Here is a 20,818-nt window from a genome sequence, read left to right as displayed (position 1 = left end):
GCGTGTATGAGGTGTATGGAGAGGAGCCACGCGTGTACGAGGTGGACGGAGTGGAGCCGTGTGTATGGAGTGGAGCCATATGTGTACGGGATGTACGGAGCGGAGCCAAGTGTGTACAAAGCATACAAAGCGGGCTTTTCCCACGGACACAGGAGTACACGGCGGAGCCCCGAGGAGCATTTTAAAACACACACATGACGTTCCACCGGAAGTGATGTGCTGGAAGCTGACCGGAAATGAGATAATTTCTTGAGGAGATTGTGACGGAACCAGGAATGCTTCAGATCCATCACCGTGTCCTCCTCCGACAGCGCAGACAGCAGGATCGCCTTGGAATCGGGGATGCCGGCCATGTGAGCGGATCATGATAGGTCCTGCACCGGGAGGCTCAGGTGGGCACTACAATGGGAGCCGGGCTGCTATAGTATCTTTGTAGAATCTTTCTTTATTTCTTTCTCTCTTTTTCTTTCTTTCTCTGTTCTGTCTTTCCCTCATTTTCTTTCTCTCTCTGTTCTTTCTTTCTCTCTCTGTTCTTTCTTTCTCTAATCTTTCTTTTTTCTCTCTCTGTTCTTTCTTCCCCTCTTTCTTTCTTTTTCTTTCCTCTCTGTTCTTTCTTTTCTTTACTTCTTTCTTTCTCTCTCTGTTCTTTCTCTGTCTTTCCCCTCTTTCTTTCTCTCTCTGTTCTTTCTCTGTCTCTCACTGTTCTTTCTTTGTAGCTCACTGTTCTTTCTTTCCCCTTTCTTTCTCGCTCTCTCTGTTTTCTTTTTTCTCTCTCTCTCTGTTTTCTCTCTTCCTTAGTGCCAGTCAGTGTGCCCATAATGCCAGCCACTGTGCCCTCAGTACCAGTCAGTGTGATCAGCAGTGCTAAATGGGTGCGATTAGGTGTGGACATGGGTGTGACTAGTTGTGAAATGGGTGTGACTGGGCGTGGCCAAAATTTGCAGCGGCGCGCTATGCGCGCCGCAGTCTTTGTTCATCTTTCCCTTCTTCAAAAGTTGGGAGGTATGATAGGGGCAGCTATGACAAGGGGGTCTGGTTGCCCAATGGATAGCAGTTCTGCCAGGAATTCTGTAATCATGCATACAAAAGGGGACAGAGATTTGGGAGGAGTACTGTACCTAAAAGCAATAAATAGGACTGAGCTGAAATACTGGGCACAGCTGTGACTACATGTTATATAGTTGTGTTAATCTCCTCTCACTTCTTGTAAACTACAAGTGTACAAAGATATTATATAGTCACCATGTGACTAGTGGGCCTGTGTAACTTCAAATGCCAGGGCTGAATTTTAGTCCCAGTCCGGCCCTGTGTGGGACAATTGACTCATGGAGAAGCCGAGGGGGGGCGTTTTCAGCACAAAAAAGTGTGCTGAAAAACTCGGCTTATACACGAGTATATACGGTACCTTAGACACCAATCTAGCAGCAGAAAGAAACACATCTCTCTGATAAGGTATATTACAAAGTTTCTTATTTTCATGTGTACTAATGATTTATGAAAATAAATTAAAATGACGTTTACGCTTTGGGAAGATTTCTTTAATACCTTAAAGTTGGCCGACCTCTTTATCCTACAGTAGGTTGTGTGCAAATTTAGGTAAATGACAGGGGGGTGGTCCGCTTCTTGCCGGAGACAGGTCCGTCCGTCAGTCCACCTTCCCTACACAACTATAATTTGCTTTTTATACATCTACAATTTTGGGTTTCTTTATACAGTAAAATCCCCGTTTGGATTGCAGCCCAAACACAGACCGTAAAATAGGGTTCTGTGAGCGCCCCCATTACTGTCCCAAAGTCACCGCGGAAACTACCTGCGCCAGCATCTAGGATTCAACATCAGGATTGTCTGCAGCAAATCAGCCGTGTGAGCGCATGCCCATAGCGATCACCTGCAGCAATCATTATGGCACGTCTCCTCAGTATACCAGAAAAGTAAAGTGTGGGAAAATGACTTTAATTTTAGTCAGAGGCAGACACGTTGTTATCAGATTTGGGGCAGCTTACAAATGACAAAGATGTTCTGCAGGAGCTGGGCTACGTGGCCTAATCTAAATTGATAGCATAATAATTAACATTGACATTACTTTATCTGCAGGGAGCGGAGATCAGACAAACACGACCTTTGTCAATTAAAATAATTAAAAAGAACCTGTCACCCCCACAAACACAGATACCGGGGTAATCTGCTGCTGGTGAATAGTGTTTAATGCTGTGCAGCCAGCTTACTGGGGAAGCGGCTACAGGGAGAAAAGGAAGTTTTATTCTCCCTGCAGCCACTCGTCTCCAGTCTTCGGGGCGGTGTAGGGAGCGGATAGAGTCACTGATCACTATACAGTGAGAGCGGCTGTGATCAGTGACTGCAACCGCTCCCTACACCGCCTCGATGACTGGAAGCGAGCGGCTGCAGGGGGGATATAATTTCATTTTGTCCCTTTATACGCTGCTTCGATACCTGGCTAAACAGGATGTAAATGCTATTTACAGTATCTGAAGGTAAATGCCTCTTTTGGAGGTGACAGGTTCCCTTTAAAAATAATAATGATTAGTTGATCTGTCTTAAATTGGACAGTTTTAGGGTTCCCGGCTAGCACAAAATACAACCATAAGGGTATGTGCACACGGGACAATTCTGGAAAAGAAAAAAAAGTACTTATCTGTTCATACCCCTACTATGATGGCGTGCTGTGACTGTCTGTGTGCACACATGTCACATGTATGTGTGGCTTACCATCACTGTAGGGACTGATGGAGACAGTAAGAGCTGTGGGGTACAAATAAGTATTTTTTTATTTTATCATCTTTCTGGCACTTACCATAACCATTTTTTATTTTATTTTTTTTAGATCCTGCACAACCTCTCTAAAATTGTCACTGTTTTACCTTTTCGTTTCAGGGAAAAGAACAAGATGTCTGTCGGATAATTCGTGCTCTAAATGATTGCTTGACGGCTCTACCCAGAGAAAGGCTTCGAAAAGTCTCGCGAATCGGCGTGGCTGGGCAAATGCACGGAGTGTTATTTTGGAAAAATGGTGAAGGTGAAAAAATTAGTTTTTCTCAGCTTAAAGGATTATTCCATAGGTTGAGATAATTTCCTGGACTGAGTAGTTGCCCCCCCTCTCCCCCAACGATCCTGAAATCCAGGAATAGGCCCCCTGTCATGAATGAATGAAGGGGCGAATTCTCCACCTCCGCTCTTTTCATTCTCGTTGGGACGGCTGGATAAAGCGGACTACAAGGCATCCCATAGACAATGGATGAAGTGGAGGTCGAGCTTGTGCTCCTCCTCTCCACCCACAATGGGGCTCAGGGTTCTGGGTTGTTGGAAGTGTTCGATAGGGGATTATTTTTGATTTTGGGAATAATCCTCTAGGAACCTGTGAAATGTTAGTGGATGTGTTAAGTTCTGAAGCACCGGCCTCCTCTGCAATCAGGAAGGGCTTTATGTATCTTTTTTATTATTAGGATGTCATTGGATTAACAGTGAAAATCTCAGGGTCTTTGAGCCAAAAGAAGTGAGCCGACTAGTCACCTGGGAAGATGGACGATGCTCTACAGACTTCTTATCCTCCTTACCGCAGCCGCAGTCCCATCTGAACGTGGCATCAGGCTTCGGCTGCGCTACTATATTCTGGTATTTAAAGAACAGGTAAAATATAACGTTAAGGCGGAAAATATGCTAAATTGAAAAATGTGTCAAAAAGCAATAATTATTTCCATAAGAATGTGAATTGGAACCGTTTAAAGAAACAACAAAAACTTGGAGTGTATACACACATTGTAAAAAATAGATATATAAAAAAAATCTATATTAAATAGTAATACAATTATAGTTAAACGAAATAGACAGAAAAGGGCATATGACCCCAGTAAAAGCACATGGGATCCAAGGCATATAATGAGATAGTAACTAACATCATGGTAGTAAGAAAAAAAAAAAAGGGCATTTTAAGTCATAAAAGTATTACTGCATTTTTTGTCAGCCACATGTAATTGAAAAAAACCTTTAAAACTGGTGTAATGTAATAATCGTGCTGATGCTACTGCGCAGAATTAGAAAACCTATCATGAAAAAGATTCCCCTATGCTGTCATAGTGACAAGACTCATAATCAGGGGAAGCCATGCCTTTAAATGCTTTAGTGCTTACCCATAATGAGAGTGAGGAAATGCTTAGGAGCCGAGCGCACCCCCTTGACGCGCGTTCGTTTGCTTTGTCAAAAAGGGAATCAAGCGTCAGGCTTCAGCTGCACTACGATATTCTGGTATTTAAAGAACAGGTAAAATGTAAAGTTAAGGCGGAAAATATGCAAAATTGAAAAATGTGTCAAAAGGCAATAATTATTTCCATAAGAATGAGAATTAGAACCATAGTTGTTGCAGCTGGCAAATTTTTGATTATAGGCTTGTAAACATGCTTATTGAGTGCGGTAAAGTAATCTTTTTCTGGGTAATTGGTGATTGACTATAGTGAAAGTCTACCTGCCCTTACACAAAACCTGTAGGAAAGCTAGGGCCTGCTGACCTCATCGGTTTCATCCAGTTAAAACTGCTTTACTTGCACATACGACCAGATTGTCATACTCTATAACTTGCCGTTCACACGTTTTGAAATGGCAATTCCTTCTAATCAGTATGCTGTCAGCACTATGGGTGCAGGAACTTTCTTTCCCCTCATTTGCCAGTATGAATTCCTAAATTAACTATCTGAAGTGGACTGCAGCTAAGGCTGATTTCACACTAGCGTTTTTTTACGCTGCGCTGCGTGCGTGCGCATACATGCGCAGTGCGCCCCTATGTTTAACATGGGTGCGCATTGTCTAGCGTTTGTATGCATTTTTGTGCGCATGCGTTTTTTTGCAGTGTGCGCCTATGGACATGCGCACGTCAGCGTTTAAAAATGCATGCGTTTTTAAAGTCAAACTGGTTAAAAGGCATGCGCAACAAATAAGCAAACGCATGCAAAACGCTTGATGCGTTTTTTGTATGCGTTTGGACTGCGCACGCAGCGCAAAAAAACGCTAGTGCGAAAGTAGCCTAACACATGCATTTTAAAGTCAGTGATCTAAACCATTCCTGGGATATCAGAATAGCAAAATCTGCAAACAAAAATCTGAAATAATTTCTTTGTGTAATGACTTCTGGGATTACGGTACTTTTTTTTTTTTTTTTTTTTTTTTTTATCCTCATAGACTTACCCGAGTTTATGATAACCTAGTGTATTACCCACTCACTGCAGGTCAAGCGCTGCTACTCCTGACATGGTAACAGTCAATTAGTATCTAATTCTTTCCTGGGACTTGTTGTACTGGTAAGTTATGAGTATGCACCAAATTGCTTGACTTGCACATGTTTTTATATGGACTACAATAAAGGAAACTTGTAACTTGCAGAATTTGGATCTGGTCCCTTGGAATTCTCCTGGGAATCTGATTTGCTGCTGCAGCCAATCACTGGGCTCAGCAGCTCGTGCTGTCTTCATCAGAGTCTCCTCCGAGCCCAGTGATTGGCTGCAGCGTTCATACTCGCCGTAGTCCTGATGTCACTACTGCAGCCTGTCTACAAAGACAGGAGCAGCAGAGAGACAGCGCTGGGCCTGGAGGAATCTATAACACCTGAGTTCATTATTTTAGGATGGGGACGTAATACTTATTGCCAAAAAAAACCAAAACATTTTAATGCTTTCATATACAGTTGTGGCCAAAAGTATTGACACCCCTGAAATTCTGTCAGATAATACTCCGTTTCTTCCTGTAAATGATTGCAAACACAAATTCTTTGGTATTATTATCTTCATTTAATTTGTCTTAAATGAAAAAACACAAAAGAGAATGAAGCAAAAAGCAAAACATTGATCATTTCACACAAAACTCCAAAAATGGGAGAGACAAAAGTATTGGCACCCTCAGCCTAATACTTTAACTGCGACCAACCGCTTCCGGTAACCATCAATGAGTTTCTTACAATGCTCTGCTGGAATTTTAGACCATTCTTCTTTGGCAAACTGCTCCAGGTCCCTGATATTTGAAGGGTGCCTTCTCCAAACTGACATTTTTAGATCTCTCCACAGGTGTTCTATGGGATTCAGGTCTGGACTCATTGCTGGCCACCTTAGAAGTCTCCAGTGCTTTCTCTCAAGCCATTTTCTAGTGGTTTTTGTAGTGTGTTTTGGGTCATTGTCCTGCTGGAAGACCCCATGACCTCTGAGGGAGACCCAGCTTTCTCACACTGGGCCCTACATTATGCTGCAAAATTTGTTGGTAGTCTTCAGACTTCATAACGCCATGCACACGGTCAAGCAGTCCAGTGCCAGAGGCAGCAAAGCAACCCCAAAACATCAGGGAACCTCCGCCATGTTTGACTGTAGGGACCGTGTTCTTTTCTTTGAATGCCTCTTTTTTTCTCCTGTAAACTTTATGTTGATGCCTTTGCCCAAAAAGCTCTACTTTTGTCTCATCTGACCAGAGAAGATTCTTCCAAAACGTTTTAGGCTTTGTCAGGTAAGTTTTGGCAAACTCCAGCCTGGCTTTTTTATGTCTCTGGGTAAGAAGTGGGGTCTTCCTGGGTCTCCTACCATACAGTCCCTTTTCATTCAGACGCCGACGGATAGTATGGGTTGACACTGTTGTACCCTCGGACTGCAGGGCAGCTTGAACTTGTTTGGATGTTAGTCAAGGTTCTTTATCCAACATCTGCACAATCTTGCGTTGAAATCTCTTGTCAATATTTCTTTTCCGTCCACATCTAGGGAAGTTAGCCACAGTGCCATGGGCTTTAAACTTCTTGATGACACTGCGCACGGTAGACACAGGAACATTCAGGTCTTTGGAGATGGACTTGTAGCCTTGAGATTGCTCATGCTTCCTCACAATTTGGTTTCTCAAGTCCTCAGACAGTTCTTTGGTCTTCTTTCTTATCTCCATGCTCAATGTGGTACACACAAGGACACAGGACAGAGGTTGAGTCAACTTTAATCCATGTCAACCGGCTGCAAGTGTGATTTAGTTATTGCCAACACCTGTTAGGCACCACAGGTAAGTTACAGGTGCTGTTAATTACACAAATTAGAGAAGCATCACATGATTTTTCGCACAGTGCCAATACTTTTGTCCACCCTCTTTTTTATGTTTGGTGTGGAATTATATCCAATTTGGCTTTAGGACAATTCTTTTTGTGTTTTTTCATTTAAGACCAATTAAATGAAGATAATAATACCAAAGAATTTGTGTTTGCAATCATTTTCAGGAAGAAACTGAGTATTATCTGACAGAATTGCAGGGGTGTCAATACTTTTGGCCACAACTGTATATTGGATTGTGTAACTTGAACTGAACCAGAAAATTGACTAATGTGCATGGGAGTCTCCTGACTCTCACATGACCGGTAATGTCCGGGGAGAGAAGCATGTTAGATAAGTCCCAGTACTTGTCTTCCTACAGGAGATGATGTGCCACATTTAGGCTAGTTTCACACTAGCGTTTTTGAGCGCAGCGACGGCCTGCGCACGGCCGCCGCTGAGCCCCGCCCCCCGCCGGTAGCTCCGCCTACCGGCGCATGACGCTGCATGCGCCCTGCGTCCCCTATCTTTATCACTGGGGGCGCAGGCCGTGCGCAGTATGCGTTTGGCGGCGCATGCGTCCTTTTGACGGTGCGCCGACCTGCGCCAAACGCAACCTGCTGCAGTTTGGTTGCGCCGGCGCACCGTCAAAAAGGCGCATGCGCCGCCAAACGCATACTGCGCATGGCCTGCGCCCCCAGTGATGAAGATAGGGGACGCAGGGCGCATGCAGCGTCATGCGCCGGTAGGCGGAGCTACCGGTGGAGGCGGGGCTTAGCGGCGGCTGTGCGCAGGCCGTCGCTGTGCTCAAAAGCGCAAATGTGAAACTAGCCTCAGTGATGAGTGATGAGTGCCAGTGCTCGTTATTCGAGTTTGCCCAGGGTGCTCGGGTATGCACCGTGTATCACAGGTGCTCAAGTGACATCTCCGAGTCCCCTTCGGTCGCAAACACGTGCAATCCCCACTTGTTTTGTGGCTGTCTAACAGATGCGAAACATGCAGCCACGGGGACTCGAACATGTCTCTTGAGCACCCGTGATACTTGGTACATACCGGAGCACCCTGGACAAACTTGAGTAACGAGCACTTGTTCTCATCACTAGCCACAATGTCTTGTTGCTTCACTTTTCACATTGAAAACACATGCATGCTCGTCCAAACATGAGAGTTCATGTGTATGGAGGTCAGGAGACATAGCTATCAGCCCACCACAATTTTAGGTTTATGGCCAACTTTTCTGGAAGTTTTTCCTAGTTCAATAGGATCCCAAGAACATATGCTTGGTCACTCTCCAAGAAAGTACCTTTCCCTGGAAAAGGACGACAAAGCTGTTGGTTGGTGTTGTCTTAAGGTTGGCTCATCTCCTGACTTGTCCCTTCATGTGTTGTACAGGCCTGACTTCCTTCAGCAATATGATGCTGCTGGTACAATCCAGGACTACGTGGTCTCCATGCTGTGCGGCCTCCAGAGACCGGTGATGTCGGTGCAGAATGCCGCTAGTTGGGGCTATTTTAATACCAGGACCAAAACCTGGAACACAGATATGTAAGTAGCGTCTCGTATCTTGTGAGTTTTCCTCTGACCGGTTCCTGTGTTTGTAGACTTCCATTTACAACACCTCTCGGAGTGTGATTATACAGCAGGCAGCCATCCTCGCAGGTCGGGTAATGCCGGAGATTGTATGTGCTACTAACAGTAAAGTACACAGGACAAATTAGGTTAATCTTTGAAATCAATCATGGCATTGATGCTAATTAAGAAAACATCTTATATGAGCAGTGCAGCTTGTAGAAATGGTACTGTGGGATACTTGGGAAAATAATACTGCTATTCAAACAGAAAGGACGTTCTAGAGGTAAAACCAAATGGTATGACAGTGCCGGAGCGAGGACAAGAATAACAATGTGTGTGCACTTATTATGACCAAGGTGTAACCCACCATGCGATTGTGTGACCCCCAGCCATCTTTTTTTTTTTTTTTAATTCGTTTATTGAACTTCAGGACATAAAAAAAATGTACAACATACAATTGGCCTATGGTAATAAACATTTTCCACAGAGCATACATGTTTCCGTCCATTATAGAATATAGAACCAAGAAATTGCACAATATTCTTCACAAAGGGCAGTTGACTATATATCATAAAACATGTATAACAAACAAATTACATAAGCCCTTAACATTATTCGGATAAGGAAATCTAATCAGAAATTCCTAAACTACGACTACCACTACATCAACCTATACTATTCCGCAGCCTAGTATCCTGCAGCATACTATCTCCTATGTGATGTCTCAACCTTGCAGGGTAAGATGAGAGGAGTTCCACCTCCCCCAAATCTTTTCAAATTTACCCGGGCATCCCCTATTTTGGTATAACGTGCGCTCGTATGGAACAATCGAATTCACCAAGTCAATCCAAATTCTAAGGGAGGGGGATAAAGTTCCCATCCACCGTAATGCTAATACCTTCCGTGCCATAAATAACGTCTCACGCAGGAAGACCCCCTTATATCGATCCCAGATCTCCTCATCCCATACCCCAAACAAGCAGACCAGCGGCTCTAGAGGGACCAGGGCCTGTACTAGGGATGACAGTAATGACGTAACCTCTTTCCAGTAATGCAGGACAGTGGGACACTGCCATACCATATGAATAAAATCTGCGTCTGGCGAGTGGCACCGTAAACATTCTGATGATTGGAATCGACCCATCCTAAAAAGTCGTGTCGGAGTCAAGTACGACTGATTAATTATATATAATTGTATCATTCTGTTGTTAACAGATGGTGATACTCCAATCGGGGACTCCAAAATCTCTTCCCACTCCTCGTCCTGTGTATTAGGGATGAGCCGTTCCCACTTTCTCTTGATAGAACTTATGGCAGATTCTGCTCCCGCTGATAGCATGTATGTGTATAAAGAGGAGATGAGACCCTGAGGGCCCTGCGATTTAAGGATTCCTATCAGAGGTAGAGATGAAATAGTACGGCCTACACCTTTTTATCTCACATGAGATTGAAGAGCTGATCTCAGTTGTAAATAGCGGGAAAATTGGGATCTTGGGATATCATGCGTAGTCTGTAATTGCTCAAAGGACCTCAAAGTTCCCCGATCATACAAGTTCCCCATCGATGAAACGTCATGCTGAATCCAAAATTCAGTGGACGGGTGGTTTAGCAATTCTGGAAAATAATCATTATTCCACAGGGGCATTTCGGCTATAAAATCTCCAAACCCAGACACCTTTCTTGATTTGCCTCCATGTTAATCGTGCCAATCGGAGCAAGGGCAGCAGAGGAGGGGCATTAGTTCTTTCTAACTCTAGGAAACCCAGTGGGCAATCAGTTTGTGCAGCATGAAGCAGGTGACTTTCAGAGTTGGGAATGTAGCTACCCGGCATCCAGTTACTTAAAGCTTTAGCTTGCCCAGCCAGATAATACAGGAAAAAATTCGGTAGCGCCGCTCCACCCCCCTTTTTGGGTCTTTGCAAGGTGGCCAATTTAAGTTTGGGCCTAGTTTTCCCCCATATAAAAGATGTGATCTGGGAGTTGAGATTCACAAAGAAAGATCTGGGCACCATCACAGCACTGTGCTGAAGGGAGTAGCTAAGCTTGGGAAGTAATATCATTTTAATCAAGTTAATGCGTCCGGCTACAGACAACGGAAATTTGCTCCAGGATGCAAGTTTAACTTTAACTAATTCCAGCAGTGGGTAGACATTAATTTGTAAATCAAACGCACTATCACGGGATATGTAGACACCCAGATATTTAAAATTGGATACAATAGACAGTGAGGAGAGAGCCCCTAGCTGCGGCATCGGGGCATGAGAAAGGGGTAACAGAGCCGACTTCTCTCAATTTATATATATATAAGCCTCAATATTTGCTGAATCTATCTATAAGGGCTATCACTTGCGGCAAAGTTTCTTCCGCTTCATCCAGGAATACCACCATATCGTCAGCATATAGACCTATAGTGTCCACCCGACCCGCTACATCAATTCCCTTAATACCAGGGGAAGACCTTATACGTATTGCTAGTGCCTCAATCGCAAGAGCGAAGGGCAGGGGAGAGGGGGCAACCCTGACGACTCCCCCTTTGTAATGGAAAAGACTCAGATATAGAGTTATTTACAATGATGCGGGCCTTGGGTTTCATATATAGTATTTTGATCCATTTTATAAGTTTATCACCAAAGCCATATCTTTGCAAGCACGTGGAGAGAAAAGTCCACTCGAGAGTCAAAAGCCTTGGCGGCATCTAACGATGCCAACGCCCATTTGATGTCGGGCATTAGCGAGCTATATTGGACTATTGACTGAACCCATCTGATATTAATGGAGGTGCTCTTACCAGGCATGAAACTCGTTTGATCAGGATATACAAGGTTCAATATAATTGAGTTCAGCTTGGTAGCTAGGATCTTAGTAAAAATTTTATAGTCCACATTCACTAATGAAATAGGACGGTAAGATCCACATTCCAAGGAATCCTTTCCCTCCTTCCCAAGCATTATGATATTAGCCTCATAAAAGGAATCAGGCATAGACTTCCCTTCCCAAATTCCCTGAAATACCTTCACCAAAAGTGGTATCAGTATATCCTGGTATTTCCTATACAATTCAATGGGAAAACCCATCTGGTCCAGGGGCCCTCCCAGACGCCATGTCCTCTATAGCATTTTCTATCTCTTCCGCGGCGAATGCAGCGTCCATAAGGGCTCGCTGTTCAGGATCTAATGTAGGGAATGCCACATCTGATAAATAGTCCAGGCATCCCAAATTATCAGTCACTTTTAGATTCATATAGTGACCTGTAATAGTCATAAAAACAACCAAGTATCTCCACGGTCGAAGACACCAGTAAACCATCCGCCTTACAAATCTGCAGTATTGTATTGGAGGTATTATGTTCGCGCACCAAATAGGCCAAAAACTTACTTGCCTGGTTTCCCAGTTCAAAATAAGATTGACGGGTGAAAAATAATTTACGTTTAGATTTAGTGTCTATGTGCTGGGCGTACAACCTCTGGGCAGCCAACCACTCAATCCTATTGCCACTAGTTTGGTTAGATATATATGTAGCCTCTGAGTCTTTCAATCGTCGCTCCATTTCCTCATCCTCCCTTGAGGTCACCCGCTTAATATAAGAGATCGTGGAGGACAGGCAACCCCTCAAGTATGCCTTAAGGGCATCCCAAAATGAATTAATGTCTTGAGGTTCCGGATGAGACTAGATGAAACAATGCAATTGATCAATCGTTCTATCGGGGGGGTACTATTAACTTCAACCAGAAAGGATTCAACTTCCAGACTATCCCTTTGTTTAATTGTCCATATTTAAGTTTAAGGATTACCGGACTATGGTCTGAGATCCCCCTAGTGCCATGCTCTGTTATCCACCCACATCGCCAGACCGCTGGAACCAAATATGTAATCTATGTGCGACAGAGAGCATTTAGTGGACGAGTGACAGGTATATATATTCTCTAAACTCAGGGTGACGCATCCTGCACAAGTCCAGCCACCCGCCCTCCCCCATAAACAGTGACAGCAAAGTTGTAGTCAGCGAAGGGGCCCCCCCAGTCACTCCATCATCCAATCTCAATTTATCAAGGCAGTTGTTCATAACCATATTGAAATCTCTCATACAAATAACATCCGCATCTGGATAATCCAGGGCAAAACTCATTGCCCTCTGAAGAAGGGACATACTAGCCGGAGGGGGGGTTATAGACACACAGAATTACATATTCCCTGGCGTTTATCAGTGCATGCACAAAAACAAAGCGACCCTCAGGGTCCCTCCAAGTCTCCCTGGCTTCCCATCTAACGTCTCTATGTACCAACAATGAAACCCCTCTCGAGTAGCTGGTATGGAATGCGTGAACAGACCATTGTACCCAAGGCTTCTGCACACACCGAACTGTATTCCTGGTCAAGTGCGTCTCCACCAGGGCCACAATGTGAGGGTGATAATGTCGGACCTGCGAGAAAACATTAATCTTTTTCCGGGGAGTTTTTATACCCCTCACATTCCATGTCGTACAGATCAACTCAGACCCCATGTTTTACTCCGCTCAATATGGGGCACAACATTACCCAGGTAGAATTTAGAGACATCACTTAAAGATGAAAATTGTCGTTGGCTGCGAATCTTACCTAAAAAAAACACATAAAACCACAGCAAAGAAAAAACAAAGTAAATAAGCAACAAACAGTATGGGAGCAGAGTCCTGTACTCCTGTCACGAAGCAAACAAGGGGATACCATCACTGAGCACAATGTCCGGTATTGTTGGTAATTGGACGCATGCGGATAGAGCTCCAATCAGACCATTGATGCAAAGGTATTGACTAGCAATATATGCACTAGGATTCCTTTGCAGCAGACCCCTTGTGGGACCGTAGCCACTCAGTCGCCTCCGCCGGATCCGTGAAAAACAGGGTGGAACCCTCATGAACCACTCGAAGCCTGGCCGGATAAATCATTGAGTACATATCATTCCTCGCCCGGAGGCTCTTTTTAACCTCCATGAACTGTGCCCGTTGTTTCTGGAGTTCCATGGAGAAGTCTGGGAAAATCGAGATCGTGGCGTTGTTGAACTTAATGGGGCTTTTCTGCCGTGCCAAATGCAGAGCTACATCCCTGTCCCTGCAGTTAAGGAGACGTGCCAAAAAAGGTCTAGGTGGGGCTCCAGGAGGAAGAAGCCTAGTGGGGACTCTGTGGGCCCGCTCCACCGCAAATGTTGGAGAGAATTCGTCTCCCAAAGTAGTTTTGAGCCAATCTTCCAGAAATTGCTCCGGGTGTTGACCCTCCGAATGTTCCGGGAGCCCAATAATTCGGATATTATTCCGACGCATTCTGTTCTCCAGGTCGACCGCTTTTTGCCTCCATGCATGCCATCTTCGTTAACTTGGCTTCCATAGGTGTGATGGTATCCTCTACCTGGGACACCCGTGTCTCCACCTCCATAATGCAACAAATATGAACCTAGCACTCAACTTAAAGGTATTTGTAAGGCGATTTATTGTAGTACACGAAAAAAGACGTTTCGGTCAATGTGACCTTCTTCAGTTACGTGTGGTATATAGATTGTGTAGAGCTTATAGGCATCTGTCAGAAAGGACGATGGTGCTTTAGGTATTGAGGAGAATGATCTCTCTAAGGTAATGAGCTTGTCAGTATATAGGAGAGGGGCAAACGTGTGTGTGGACACCGCATCTGGAGGCACGTTTGCCACTCTCCTATATACTGACAAGCTCATTACCTTAGAGAGATCATTCTCCTCAATGCCTAAAGCACCATCGTCCTTTCTGATAGATGCCTATAAGCTCTACACAATCTATATACCACACGTAACTGAAGAAGGTCACATTGACCGAAATGTCTTTTTTCGTGTACTACAATAAACCGCCTTACAAATACCTTTAAGTTGAGTGCTAGGTTCATATTTGTTGCTTTAACGGTTTGGGAACCTAACCTTAGCACCATCTTGAGTTGTGCTCACGGTGTTCTTTCTATCCACCTCCATAATGTGGCCCCTCATGGCTTGCATATCTTGTCGGAGGCGTCCCACCTCAGTGTGCACGTCCTCAATCTTCCCAGTCAGGGATGTCCTGGTTAAGGAGATGGCCTATATGAGTTGTTCAGATGCCTGTTTAAGGGTTAACTCCTCTTGCTCACTCTCCTCCTCGCCTCCAGAAGAGCGGCTTTTACGCTGAGCCTGTGAGGGGTTATTTTTAAGGGGTCTTGAGACGTCAGAATGATCTATTCTAGCATATTCTTTCAGCCGCTCCTGTCCCCTTAGAGCGGCTCATTTTAACAGCAATATGGCACAGCTGGTTATTAAGAACAGTACACTGGGGACCTTTATTATAGGCGCAGCAGGGCTCTCATACAGTGGCAGCAGAGCCCCAAAGGTGACACAGATCTGCACGGTCACGCAGGGAAACAATGTCCGGCTCCAAGCTGCAAACAAGGGCCCTTATAACCCGGGGGGAGGGGGAAGACCACAGCGCCCCACAATACAGCAGCTAGGAAGGGACCTAGGCCCTTAAAGTAATAGCACCAGCAGGCTAGATGACGTAGCAAAGAGGAGGAACGCGGGGCCCAATCTTTCAGGGCACTCACCGCTTATCCTCCTCAGTCCTTGAAGGATATGCGCTCACCCGTCCTTCAGCGCTGCAGCAATGGGGACCAGCACCGCGTCTCAGAGGCAGCGCGTGTGCTTCAAGAATGGCTGCCGCCTCTGCAGGTCCCGCCGGCCGTCCCAGCTTTCAACCGCCGCCAGCACACAGGAGCCCAGCAGCGCTCTCCCATGGGGGTCCAGGAGTGCCCGGCACAAACACCAGGAAGTTAGCTAAAATGTCAGTGAGGGAGCGCGGGGCTCATTTTCCAGAGCTCTCACCACGTCTCCCCTTCTTGTGCCTCCTGAGAAAAGACACGCCGCTCCAGCGGCTCCACGGGGCTAGGATCTGCAAGTCTGTGCCTCCTTCCTGTTGGAGTGCACAGCTAAGATGGCCGCCATCCTCCTCAGGTCCCGCGTCCCCGCCGGTGCCCCCAGTGCCTGGCTCACCGAAGCTGCGGATCACGTCCCCCCCCCGGGCACCGGATGACTCCTAAGGTCAAGGAGAATAAGGTGCGTGGGGTTAAATGCCAGTGAGATTGCTAGAATGGCAGAATGAATAGTAGGATGCGAGGAGCTCCATCTCAGCGCGTCCTGGCTCACTACATCGCCACGCCCCACCCCCAGCCATCTTTGACACACCCATGAAGGAGGAATAAATCACATAGAAACACATGGACATATATTATAACTTCTAAGTACCAGGAGTAAGACATGACTGTGGTGTTATTTGGAGGATGAAGAAGGTAGGGTGTCCAGCTGCTCTAGTGTAGAGAAGACTTGTCTGCAGCGGGGAGGACATTACTGGGGAGAAGCTGCTGCTGGTGAGGAGTTTTATAGAGAAACCATTTATATGGGAGTTCATGTCAGGAGACGCCAGCATCAGCCGGTAATGATGGATGAGAGCAGCCAAATTTTGGGTGCAAACCATCAAAGCGGAGACCCACATAGAAAAATTGGCTCAATAGCCCTTTAAATCGCTGCCTGTGGAGCTTCCTGTTGGTGCTATGTCTGTTCAGGATCCAGGCATCTGTAAAAACCACAAAGTAATTATTATACTACACGTGTGAGTGTGTATATATTATAGTTGCATCTGTAATCCCTATCATGACATCAGTAATAAGAACTGACAACATGGAGGGAGTTTAGTTCCTGATGTCAGGGTTATAGACCATGTGAAATACTACATACGTGCAGAGCAGAAACAAAGGATGGCGAAGAAGATAATGAGGAACGGCAGATCAGCGATCACCGCTCTCGGGGCGTTCTGGACATGTTCCATCCATTCTTGTAGATCAGACGACAAAGTTCTCCGGATCCCTACAACAAACAGTATTCATGTTACCATTAGGCCTGGGCCGCACTGAGACTTTTATCCGTCCTGTGACTGATTTGTACCTTTGGAGGTAAAGCTGCCGTCCACAGGAATACACTGAACTGTGTGCGATCTTGCGGACATGTGACTGAGGACAAGCTCAGTGTCAGCCACACCTTAAGATCTTAGCATAGCTAGCATACTGCAGGTGGGAAAAATAAATAGTTTAAAGCCAAGAGCCCGGTGTAAAAGCTACTTCCCAGAATGCCAAAAAAGAAACACAAATGCGAATATCAGTAGCAATCAAAATTTTTAACCATATACAAACCGGTAAACCAAATAGACCTGTGCAAAGCTGCATAATTCTTCTAGTATTAAATATTAATGATTAATTGTATAATAAATAAGTTAACGGGAACATTTATTATAATGCGTGTAGAAAATTTAATCGAAGGATTGGGAATTTAACTTTCATTTATTAAGTGTAAGTATGTTTATTGTATTAAGCATCTATACTAGGGGGCACAACCTGCGGCATGGGGGCCATTTGCAGTCAGCCATGACATTCTGAGTGGCCACCAGACACTTCCATGAGTGTGGCTCCCTCTTTTGTATTTTAGGCTGTGTGCCCACGTTGCGTTTTTTTAAGCGTTTCCGCAGCGCTTTTAGACAAGCGTTTCTGCTGCGGAAACGATTAAGAAAAGCATCTAATGTAATAGAATGGAAAACGCACATGTTGTGCTAATGGTGCGTTTTTTTCCCCTGCGGAAACGCTTAGCGGAAAAAAGCGCAGCATGTTCATTAATTGTGCGGAATCGCACGCGATTCCGCATACATGCACTGTAATTGCAAAAACGCATAGGAAAACGCATGTCAAAACGCTTGACAATCGCGTCAAAAACGCGTGTCAAAAAGCGCATGCGTTTTCCCTGGCAAGGGCATGCGTTTCTGCTGAGGAAAAAAAACGCTGGAAAAACGCTACGTGGGCACATAGCCTTACATTGGATTAACCATAACTCTCAAATGTAAATAGCATCCTGTGGTCTTTTTTTTTTTTCTTTTTAAAGCTGCCATAGCAGGAGATAAGGGTCCATATTCTCCAGAGAACTGGAATGGAAAATGAAACCCCCGCTTATCAGATAGTTATGACATATACTGTCTTTATGTCTTAAATGAGATTACCCCTTAACATTTTATCAATGTCTTTGTGACTGGTACAATCTGGCAATGCCCTCAGACCTCAAAAAAAGTTGTGCACCCCTGCACTGTAGACTTTAGGGGACATCCATCAAGTACTTTACTCTATAAAACTGATATTAAACAGTTAAAACATTTTTGTCATCACCTATACCACGTTCCAAATTATTATATATATTGGATTTAATTGTCAAAAATATTCAATTTTGTGGTTTTCAAATAAACTCATGGATGGTCTTGTGTCCCAGGGCTCTGGATCACTGAACTCCATCTCAACTAACACCTGTGATAATTAGTTTGCCAGATGAGCCCAATTAAAGGAAAACTAAGAAGGACGTTCTACATTATTAAGTAGGCCACAGGTTTCATGCAATATGGGAAAGAAAAAAAGACCTCTCTACTGATGAAAAGCGTCAAATAGTTCAATGCCTTAGACAAGGTATGAAAACAGATATTTCTCCTTCGTCTCATTGGGGGACACAGATACTGTGGGTGTATGCTTCTGCCGCTAGGAGGCTGACACTGAGTGGAAAAAAAGAGGTTAGCTCCTCCTCTGCAGTATACACCCTCTCCCCTATTGCGGGCGGAAATCAGTTTTTTGCTTAGTGTCCTATGGAGGCACACACAGTCTGGATCTCTCCAGACTTTTTCTAGTTTACTATGAAGATGAGACAGGGGCAACGGACCCTATTGAAAGGGTCCGATCTCCCCAAACCATCAACGGGCGAGCACGCGTTGAGTATCGCCTCCGCTTATACTTTCCCGCACCGAGGGACATATCTGGGACTTTTCCCAGACTTCTATTTTTATTTGTTATTTTATGAAGATAAGACAGGGCAACGCATCCTATTGAAAGGATCCGATTTCCCCAAGCTATCAACGGGCGAGTACATGCGAGTATCCCTCCACGTATCCTTTCCCGCCAGACTTAGCACTGTCCACCCCTAGGTATTGAAACCATGGGCTTGCACAGAGGCACAAGACTAGTCTGTGCGGCCCACACTGCTCCACCAATGCTGGACGGCGGTGCTGCAAGGCGGCGGACGGTCCCTCTCCTCACCCCCTGAAGGGGTTAGATGGAGTTAGGGTGCCTGCACCGTCCTATCTTTTATCAAAGACCCCCTCACATACCTGCGCTCAGGCTGAGAGGATCATCGGTGAGGAGAGGGTCGGGGAGGGCTCCTGCGAAGATTTCGGGCTGGAGCCCACAGCTCGGCGACCACTAGCCCTGCAAGAGAAGGGCTGGATCGTCAGGAGGCAGCCTGGGACAGGGCCGCGCCGGTCAGTAGCGCCATTTTTTGGTACCGCGCCCCCCCCCCCCCCCCCCCCCCGGTCGGGTAGGAGAAAAATTGAGGCCGCGGCTTCGGCCGGAGCTAGGCCGCAGCCGGAAGTTCCACCCAGCATGTCCGAAAAAGCAAAGACGCACGTTCTTTTACGCTGCATGCATCTCTTGTCGGGCTGCGTTTCTGCGGGCGCAGAGCAAGCTTTTATGCGAAGCCTGGGAATCCAAACGCACCCAGGAGTGCCCTCCCCGGCGACCGCGACCAAGGTGTCAAATCCTCCGGAGTGGGCCCGATCACTGTCACAGTACATGGCGTCGCTTATGGACAGTGTCTCGGCGCCTTTAGAGGGAACCTCCACCTCACAGGAGCCTCCGGCCTGCAGGGGCCACTCCCACTCCAGGCAGACCCGGGGGAAATGAATCCACACGGTGTCGCCCAGTCCATCCAGTGCCTTCGGCATCCGTAAGTTCTGCTTCTCGCTCCCCGTCACCAGTGGTTGATAGCAAGCAGACCTCAGATTGCGACTCAGACGAGCCCCTTGACCTGGACACTCCAGGGTCACGTGAAGCAGTGGACAGCCTCATAGAAGCCGTCAATCAAACCCTGGGGATTGAGGATGATCCCGCAGCGGCTACGGGTTATAAAGTGGCATTTAAATGAGTGAAGCGGCCGCACAGAATTTTTTCCTCTCACCCTGAGTTTGAGGACATAGTGCAGCGGCACAGAGAACGTCCAGACCGGCATTTTCTCGGGTTAAAAGGCACTCCAAAAGAGGTATCCGTTTGCTCCGGACCTCCGTAAACAATGGATGGAATCCCCGATAGTGGATCCTCCAGTTTCACGCCTGGCCACTAAGACCCTGTTATCTGTCCCTAGGGTTTGCTCGATTAAAGATTCCACGGACTGCTTTATTGAGAGCCTAGCTCGTTCAGTATATGAGGCGTCAGGGTCTGCACTCGCTCCCTCGTTCGCAGCAATTGGGTAGCTAAGGCCATGTTATCATAGTCAGAAACATTAAACAAGGTCGCGCAGGAGCAGGATCTACCTGCAGAGATCTCGGAGGTCGCAGGTCAGATGGCGATAGCCGGAGACTATGTAATGCATGCGTCTTTGGATGCGGCCAATTGTTCAGCAGTTGCTGCCGCTAATGTAATCTCTATCTGAACAGCCCAATGGTTGAGGACATGGCGGGCCGATTCTACTTCCAAGAAGTCCTTGTCTTCCCTGCCTTATCAGTGCGGCCGCCTATTTGGAGAAAAGTTGGATCAACTTATCTCCGACTCCACAGGAGAAAATAGCGGGTTTCTCCCTCAACAGAAGGTTAAACTGCTTTTTCGTCACCCGGTTCAGGCACGTTTTCGGGCCTTTCGCAGTGCCACCGGCCATTCTAGGCCGAGCATGACTGCATTCGTCAGGGGGCGGCCGCTAAGCAGCCTGAGCCTGGTCCGGGACCCAAATAGGAGACCGGTCCAGAGTCATGCGTTAAAAGACTCCGGGTGGACTACGGGGCCCAATTCCGCCACCTCAGGCCGCCCCAACCAGGATAGGGAGCGTCAGGTCTCAAATAGAGCCAACCCACTGGGGAGAATGTGTGCTCAACAGGCCAGATCGAGGGACCCAGATCCTAGAGATCATCGGCCAAATGACTCGAGGTCTTTACCAGACGACACCAGCAAGGTGGGCGGCCGCCTACTCTGTTTTCGCCACGTCTGGCCCAACATCGCTCACGACGTATGGGTAAAAGAATTGGTGTCCTCAGGTTACAAAATAGAATTTGAAAGCCACAGAACAGAGGAAAAAATCCTCCAATATTTGAGAAAAAAACAAAAACAGGCAG

The 20,818-nt window shown here is 46.0% G+C and overlaps 1 protein-coding gene across 2 annotated transcripts in view; it reads left to right on the top strand.

The window, feature by feature from the left end:
• Positions 1 to 20,818, top strand: part of SHPK (sedoheptulokinase) — a 57,375-nt gene that overhangs the window by 5,433 nt on the left and 31,124 nt on the right. For both annotated transcript variants that reach the window (XM_073565307.1, XM_073565308.1), the window contains exons 2-4: positions 2,893 to 3,034; positions 3,462 to 3,645; positions 8,445 to 8,597. In XM_073565307.1, the coding sequence (XP_073421408.1) occupies positions 2,893 to 3,034; positions 3,462 to 3,645; positions 8,445 to 8,597 (479 nt within the window). The remainder of the gene's footprint in view (positions 1 to 2,892; positions 3,035 to 3,461; positions 3,646 to 8,444; positions 8,598 to 20,818) is intronic.

Source organism: Dendrobates tinctorius, unplaced genomic scaffold (genome assembly GCF_039654945.1).
Source record: "Dendrobates tinctorius isolate UK_male_01 unplaced genomic scaffold, ASM3965494v1 ptg000016l, whole genome shotgun sequence".
In the NCBI taxonomy this organism is placed as follows: domain Eukaryota; kingdom Metazoa; phylum Chordata; class Amphibia; order Anura; family Dendrobatidae; genus Dendrobates; species Dendrobates tinctorius.
The sequence above is the reverse complement of the archived record's forward strand: the minus strand, read 5'-3'. Positions and strand labels throughout refer to the sequence as shown.